Source organism: Microtus pennsylvanicus, chromosome 2 (genome assembly GCF_037038515.1).
Source record: "Microtus pennsylvanicus isolate mMicPen1 chromosome 2, mMicPen1.hap1, whole genome shotgun sequence".
NCBI lineage: Eukaryota > Metazoa > Chordata > Mammalia > Rodentia > Cricetidae > Microtus > Microtus pennsylvanicus.
In genome coordinates this window covers 129,813,081-129,821,348 of record NC_134580.1, presented here as the reverse complement: position 1 = coordinate 129,821,348, position 8,268 = coordinate 129,813,081, and the positions used below count along the sequence as shown (strand labels likewise).

At 46.2% G+C, this 8,268-nt stretch overlaps 1 protein-coding gene across 2 annotated transcripts in view; it reads right to left on the bottom strand.

Moving 5' to 3' along the window:
* Positions 1 to 520: 520 nt before the first annotated feature.
* The window catches only part of Cbfa2t2 (CBFA2/RUNX1 partner transcriptional co-repressor 2), a 97,706-nt gene continuing 89,958 nt past the window's right edge, over positions 521 to 8,268 (bottom strand). For both annotated transcript variants that reach the window (XM_075962622.1, XM_075962623.1), the window contains exon 11: positions 521 to 4,886. In XM_075962622.1, the coding sequence (XP_075818737.1) occupies positions 4,590 to 4,886 (297 nt within the window). In that variant the 3' untranslated portion in view covers positions 521 to 4,589. The remainder of the gene's footprint in view (positions 4,887 to 8,268) is intronic.

The window sequence follows — 8,268 nt, the reverse complement described above, 5'->3', positions numbered from 1 at the left end:
GTTAAGTATTGCCACAAATTAGTTATCAGTGAGATTAAGAATTAACACTAGTACAGAAAAAATAAAAAAATTTCACAAGTCCAGGCTGAAATTTTGTAAGGAAATAACAAAAGTTACTAGGAAAAAATACATCCTAAGTCCCTTCCATGGCTGAATGTTCTTAGTAAAATCCTCAGTGGAGAAGAGCGTAGAGAAGCAAGAATATCTGTACACTGTACTCTATGACTGACACTCAAGTGCAACCAGCATGGCCACTTAGGCCTCCCTGGAACAGAGAAGGTGGCTGTAGCTGGCTCATGGATCTAACTGCAAGTCCTTAAAGACTTCTGTGCTAGAGCCCCTTCCTGATTGCCCAACCCCATGCTCTTTTGTCCACAGCCCCACTGCTCTTCATCAAAGACCTGGGGTTGGGAAGGGAAGAGAGAATGTGTGTGGTACGTGATGATACCAAAGCCCGCAGCAAGCCACTGTGCCCTATGCGCTGTTACCAATATACTATCTTGCCCAGACCTAGTCCAGCTTGAGTCAGAAAAGGAATATAGCATTTTTATTAACTACTTTAAGTAGAACAAACTAAATACGTATTTAACAGTTTTGGTTCATTTATACAGTACATTAAATAAGTTATGAACAGAGTTAAGTAACAAAAGTTCCTATTGAGTCAAATGACAAAGCACAGGAAAACCAGACTCAAATGTGTCCTGCGGGTGGCTTCACATTCATCACCCACCTCTGCAAACCATGCTTACAAGCTTGGCTCTCTATTTACATTATTGGTTTTCTGTAGGGATGGAGCCTTTGTAGCCTCATCGGGAACTTGGAATGCCACAGGAGTGGGATGAAGGTCTTCTAACAAGCAGCCCTTTAAGCCATTCACTGAACAAGTGTTGCAGCTTCTCCCTGGCAAAGCAGGGACTGGGCTGTCCCTGACAAGACACCAGCTGCACATGCCCTATTTGGTATAAGCATTGACAGTTTACACTGGGCAGTTGGAGGCCTGACAAGATGGGGTCTGAGTGGGAAGCAGCACCTCTTGGGCTATGGAAGGAGATGGGAGGGACAAATCATCACCCACCACCTCAACTTCCTCCTGGCTCACACGTACTCCATCATCTTTGGAAATGGGTGTCAACACATGAGGCAGAAGCAGGTAATTCGGCATTTTGGCTTTACAAGGAATATACTCGAGTGGGCAGGTCCTGCCAAGCAGCTGCTGGGTCAACGATCTTCCACAGCTGGCCACCTGGCCCACACTGGCCAGCTCAGCTCCTTCTGGCTTTTCTCACATTTGGTTCAAACACGTCACCACCCAGTTCTCTGCAAACATTCATCAAGGCATACTGGCTTGGTCTCCTGAGCCAGGAGCCTGGAAACCTTGGTTCTAGTCCAGTCCTGAAGAAAGCCAAGATGTGTCCTATTTGTAATGGTTTATTCAGCCCACAATCCCGTCTGCAGTTTCCAGGACGATGGCCATCTGCTCATTCTTTATGCTCCGGAGAGAACCCACTACATACACTTGTAGTTCTGTTGAGTCCACACATACTTGCTGAGACAGCTTCCAGAACCACTCAGAAAAATGTCTTCACCCTCTATTGAGTAGGTATGGGTCACTTCATCTTTTAGGGCTAGGACTAACACAAACTAAAATGCAGATATCCCCTCTGGAAGATGTTGGAGTTGACATCAAGACGTGAAGCACTTCCTGGGGCCCACACTGCAGAAGATAACAGCTAACGCCCTGAGTAGACCTGAGGGGGGCAGATGGGGCAGGTGTTTCCATACAGATCCACGGCAGCATGTGACTTAGTGCCTTGGCCTGTGCCCTCACCACCACTTGTCAGCATGAGTCAATCTGATGGAGCTGCAGGGCCCTTAGATGTGTCTTTTCGTCAAGATAGGTCTTATGGAACTGAGGTGGACTTCAGAATTGCTACGTAGCTGAGGATGATCTTAAATTTCTGATCCTCCTGCTTCCACCTCCCAAGTGCTCAGATTATAGATATTTACCACCATGGCTGGATTATGTCACTCTGGAAATCAAATCCAGGACTTCTGTATGCTAGCCACACCACTAAGTAAGTCACACCTCAACCTAGCTTCCACAGCGTCCTACCTACCAAATCTTCACCGTTTGCTGGAGGGATGGTTGTATAACTCCAGTTTGGCTACCTTCGGTCTTGTCTGGTTCTTCCAATTTTATCTCTCACTTGGTAGAGGATGATAAAGCCCTGATCTTTTTTGTTCCCCAAATAGTTACTACGGAGGCCAAGCCTCTGAGCAGCCTGGCTCAGTTGTTTCTTCTTTTCTATTAAGATAGAAAGGTGGGAATGAATGGAAGGTTATGTTCACGTCCAGCCTAGCAATAGGTCATATTAGCAGACTAGAAATGAAGGGGAGCTGGGACTCACTCATCTAATTCCAGCTCCTACCCAGATGCTGCTGCTTCTCCTAGGGATGAGTTGGAGAATGCAGAAAGGAACTCCTTGAATCTGAAAAGCAAGCTGTATGCAGATGCCGCTTAAGAGTCAGACAGCAACAGGTCTGAGAACTGAGCTATACAGTGTGAAGTACTGTCCAGGTTTATAGACAAATCTGCAGGGCATAGAAACTAAGCAGGCCCCAAACAGGAATATGGACTCAGAATCTGACAGGGCAACCATGTAGCCCACAAAGTAGACCTTTAGGCCAGACTTTTGCTGTAGAAACTTATCTCCAACCTGGTAAGAAGCAGTGTGCTGATTCCAGCTCTTTATTCTAACTACCTTGAATATCTGCAAGATTTTAACAGGTAGGTGTTAATCCAATAGACTAATGAAAAATGGATCCAGGGTACACCAGGAGACATTCTCAGACTCCCAGAAACCTGTGGTCTTCTTGTAGCACAGAAGTCTTGTGTCTGAGGTTATGGGGTAAGTACTGTCTGTACTGACTCTACCTAGTAAAGTAGAGCTGTCCTCAGTGGCTAGGACACTACAACAGCAGTCTGATGGGGATGTCAGCAGGGAGGCCAGGCTGCACTTACTTGGCTGTCTGACAAGCAGTGAGTCTTGGGTGTTCTATGCTGACACATGATTTTAATTGTCTAAGTTTCTAAGACTGAAAATCCTTGTTCAAATAAGGTAGGGCCTCAAAAATCTTAAAATTAGCTGTGACTATATGCAAGGAAAATGACATCCATGCTTTTATGGCGCAAGGGCTAGTATTCAGACTTGGTCATTGTATAGAAGGTGACCACAGCTTCCAAAGGCTAGGATCAAAGTCAGTGACTCATTCCAATTGACTACATAAAGCAAGAGGATGCTGGGAGATACTAAGTGGTAGGGGCAAGGCCCTGGGACTCCTCACAGACCTCACACAGCAGTAGAAAAGGTGTGGGGCAGAACTCAGCCTGACAAACAGGGTACAGATGGTATTCTATTTGGAGACTGGAAAAGTCCCTGAAGACGGGAAGAATAACCGCTCAGGCTTTTCAAAACTGTTCCCACACTTCACAAACTCCGAGCTGTGAGGAATGCTATCACAGATAAAACACAGAAAAGAGGCTAAGAACGTCCAGCTGATAATGAACCCATGAAGTGGCATAATGCCACAAAACCAGGTCCCATCAGAGTCAGGAACACTGCTCAAACTGTAGCCTGAGAGGTGCCAAACAAAACCTATGGGCAAGAGACACCCCCAGTGATTCAGACATGCACAGTCTGAGCGAGAAAAGGACACACAGAACAAGACGACTGTTTAAACAGTCAAGCAGCAGCAGAGGGTTTTGCATTTTCAAGAGGTGATGCACTCAATATTTTAGTTTGGCCAACATGCTAAGAGAAAAGACTAGCACAATGGTTTCATCCTCTCTCAGACCAATCCATGCGATGGATGTTATTTTTTGCACAAGCAAAATCAAGTAAAACACTGGAGTTGGGGGAGGGGTGTTCCAAACTAATGGAGCTGGGCAAGCTGGAAAATCTTGTCCAGAATGATCTGTGATGCTTGGGGAAGACTGCTTTCATTTTTTTTTTTTAACCATTTCTAGAGACTTTACTGAAGTGGTAGCTTCTTTCTGGCATGTCTGGGTGTCTTAGCAGGCCTGAGTGGCTCAGAAGTCCTGAGGACTGCTTTGTGGTCTGTTAGACCCTTCACTGTCTTTTGAGGGTGGAGATGAGGTTCAAGAAACTGGTGGCAGGGGGAGGAAAGGTCTCCTTCAGTAGCCTGCTACCAGCCTTTAGACCTCTCCTATGGATGGTTTGTGGCACAGGTACCTGGTGGGACACTACTGACATCTGCTGATGCGAGGAGTCAGGGGAGCTGGTGGTCTACACTGAGAAGCGGCCAGATATACCTGTTCTGGCTGGAAGAGAAACATCAGGAAAGCCATGGAGGATGCAGCTCAAGCTACTTCCTATGTGGAGAGAATGACACACTAGTTCTCCAAGGGACAAGTGGCAATCTTAGAGAAACTATGGAGTGCCTCTTGGATGCTTTCTGCCAATTCGCTTCTTGCTGATGACTCAACAGCCACTTGTTCTAATTGCCAGCTCCCTGGTGCAAGCATTCGGCCATGTGGAGTGGTCATCAGGGTGGGTGGAGTCTGTGGCTCAGAGTCCATTGGCATCGATGGCTGTCACAGAGGCAGGTGTTGAGGAACGTGAGGTGGTGGCTGAGGTCTTGTCCAGGGCTGGGCTGGGCACACTGCAGTCAGCAGACCTGGCTGAACCCCGCCCTCCAGGGAGCAGTGGCCGGCTCTGGCTGTGGGGACTGTGGCCATGCAGACTCTGGCCACAGAGGCGGTGGTGCCGCTCCCAGTCCTTATGCTGGCAGAAGGAACCACAGTAGCGAGCAATATTGCAACCACTGCACGTCTCACTGGCTTTTCGGCCACAGTTCCAGCAGTTCTGCAAGACACAGGCGTCAGTTAGTGGCTGGTGATATCCTGAGGGTCAGGCTTGCCACTTCTCATCTGCATGGTAGAGCAAGGGTCGTGGAGCTACACCCTGTGGGTGAGTCCTCTGGGGATGACCTTTGACTCCTGATCCTCCTATCCCCCCCCACCCCCAAACACTGGGATCATGGGCACATGTTACCTGGCCCAGGTCTCACAATTCTCTTCTGAAGAAAGACCAGAAATCTACATGAGGCTCGAACAAACATTTTCTATAGCAACCAATGGAGGAACCATCTTTACCATTTTTACTGACAATATTTGATCTTTTGTTCCCCCTGAGATAGGGCTTCTCTGTGTAGCCCCGGCTGGCCTCAAACTCACAGACATTCACCTACCTCTGCCTCCCGAGTACTAGGATTAAAGGTATGAGCCACTACCACCTGGCTAATATTTGATCCTTTAACAGACTTTTAAAGGAATATAGGAAAACAGATTCCCCCCCACCCCCAAGTACCTGCCAGGGAACCAGGATGGATGAAAGGGAGATGGCTAGACTACTGCTCCCTTTGTCCTCTATGCCTATTCCCATTGCTGTCATGCCATATTGATGAGGGTCAACTTGTCAAGGCCACTGAACACTGAGGTACCTGAAGTAGAGCTCGGGGAGTTTTCTTACTGCTTGCTACATTTATTCAGAGCGGGTTAAATACTCCTGAGGCTCAGCAGAAAGCACCAGTTAAGAACAGTAATTCTACCATAGAACATAAGAGCTAAACAAGGTTTGGTGAGAGCTCAAGTAGCAGCCATGAAAGCAGCAGGACAGCCACTATGTCACTAAATATATAACTGACCACCATACCTCTAGATAGCTGGGAGCAAAGGCAGCATTAAAGATAAAACAAAACAAACAAAAAACCTACTCCTGTGTAGCTCCATCATTGACTCCCAAGTCCTTTGCTACCTCTGGGAGGAATGCAGCAATGACATATGGATGCTCTACACAGGAAGACTCCCAGCCCCACTGCAAAAACAAAGTGTTTGTTTGCTTTAAAGATTCTAGTCTGGTAAAGCCATCAAGGACTTAGCAATTAGCCTTCTTGCCTGCAAGGCCACCAGAATGGCAGAAGTCCACCTCAAAGACTGGCTACAACATTAGCTAAGGAACAAGGCAGCTTTCTCCCTAAAATCAGGATGCTTGACCAGAATACAAAACAGGTCTACTGGTTCTTTCCCAGCATTGTAAGATGGGAAAACTGAGGCCCAGATGTGCTAAGGCTAAATGTCATCAAAGGGTTGGCTATTTAAAGCCTAGAGTCTGGTCTACTTAGGCCCTGATACTCCAGAAATAAACTTACTTCAAAGCACATCAGAAAAGACTACAGATCTCTTCTAACTCAGGCTTCTCAGGAAATATACTATAAGGACAGTAAAACCTTGCTAGAGGACAGAATTAGAGAACAGACATAATTGTTAACATTACATTCATACATTTTCAGGCAAAATGTGTTCCAGAGTCTCTGGAACACTATGAGTCTGATGGGTTGCCGAGGAGCAATACCTCAACAAATTGATGGCACTTGTGAGGAACAAGCCAGGAGCCCTGCTATATGGCTGCCTCTCCCTTCAGGTGTCTGCAAGGACATCTAAAAACCAGGTCGGAGCACCAAGCCACCATCATTTTCATCTTGGTTGTCATTAACGATATCTTCATGCTGTATGAAATGTAGGATAAAGTAGCAGTCTCCACCCAGAGATAGGCTCATAATGTGCAGGTATAATACAGTTAGTGTCAGGAGAACTTGGGCAAAGGAGTGGCACTGGCTTGTAGTTCCAGCTACTTGGGAGGCTAAGATTTAATTTGAGACCAGCCTGGGTAATAGGTGAGACAACTTCTTGAAACCAAACAAAGGGTTTAAGCCAGGCTTGGTGGTGCCTGACTATAATCCCTGCATTTGGGCAGCAGAAGCAGGTGAGGAAGCAGTTCAAAGTAAGTCTTGGCTATATAGTGAATTCAAGGCCAACCTAGACTGTAAGACCCCATCTCGAGAACAACACTTGGCCTCCCAAAAAGAAACTGTTTACTCTTTGATCACCCCCTCAAATTAGCATTTCTCAAAACCTGAGCCCCAGATTTGGCTCTTCTGTGGTTCTTGTGGGAAGGTCAGAAAGCTCCCGAGTCAGGAGTCACATGAGGCAGGATTGTGATTCTAGGATCTCCTTTGCTAAGCAGAAGCCACTGGTTATGTCAGCATCTCACGTAAGCTCTATCAGAATTACCTGGGGCTTGTCAAAACCTTGGATCCCAACTCAGAACTCTTGGCAGCCCTGGCCCGCAGGAGAAAAAGACTCTCTACTTCATAGTCAATTGCTAATTTATTATATTTGCCAGAAAAGTTGGAGAGATAAGGTCTTTCTGTCCCTCTACCCTAGGCAAGGTGCTGGGCAGTGGTGGCACATGCCTTTGATCTCAGCACTCAGAAGGCAGAAGACAGGTGGATCTCTGTGAGTTTAAGGCCAGCCTGGTTTACAGAGTGAGTTCTAGGACAGTCATGCTACAGAAAGAAACCCTGTCTCGGGAAAAACAGACAAACAAAATCATCCCAGGCAGAAAAGAAGCCCAGGCTGACAAAAGTAGGAGGTGCTATAGTTTGTTTACACACCACTGAATACTATAACACTGTACACTCAGTTTATCTTCACAAAAGCTACCAGGTCAAAAGAACAGGGCAGTTGTACCCTCTATACAGAAAACTGATTCCTTAATGATGAGAGGTCATTGTGAAGAGAAGGCAGGGGTAGCATGCTTCTCCTGTTTTGCACAGCTTCGCATGAAATGGAGAAACTGCTATTTATTCAGCAGGATTTTCTTGATGAAATGCAAGACAATCAGCCTTTCCTTTCTGGTCCACTGCCAATTCACCAAATGCTGAAGATGTCTGTTCTTCCTTTTGAAATGTAAACTTGCCAGGATCCATGCTGGCACACATCTCACCTATAGGCTACTTTTAGTTTGCTGCTTAAAATTATAGCTACTATAGTCTTATTCCTTATGTTCTAAGCCTAAAAAATGACTAAAATGAGAAGGTTGGCATGATGCTGCACACCTGTAAATCTACTGCACTGAGGAGACTGAGACAGAAGGATTGCCTTTATTTCAAGAACAACCTGGATTACACAGTAACCAGGCCAGACTAGGCTATATAGAAAGATCAGGTCTCAAAAATCCACTACCCTTAAAAAAGACTAAAGACTAAAATGAAAGTTATAGGCTGGGAGTAGTGGTGTACATCTCTGATCCCAACACTTAAAGGCAGGTAGATCTCTGTGAATTTGAGGCCAGCCCAATCTACATAGCAAGTTCCAGAACAGTCAGGGCTACATAGAGACCCTGC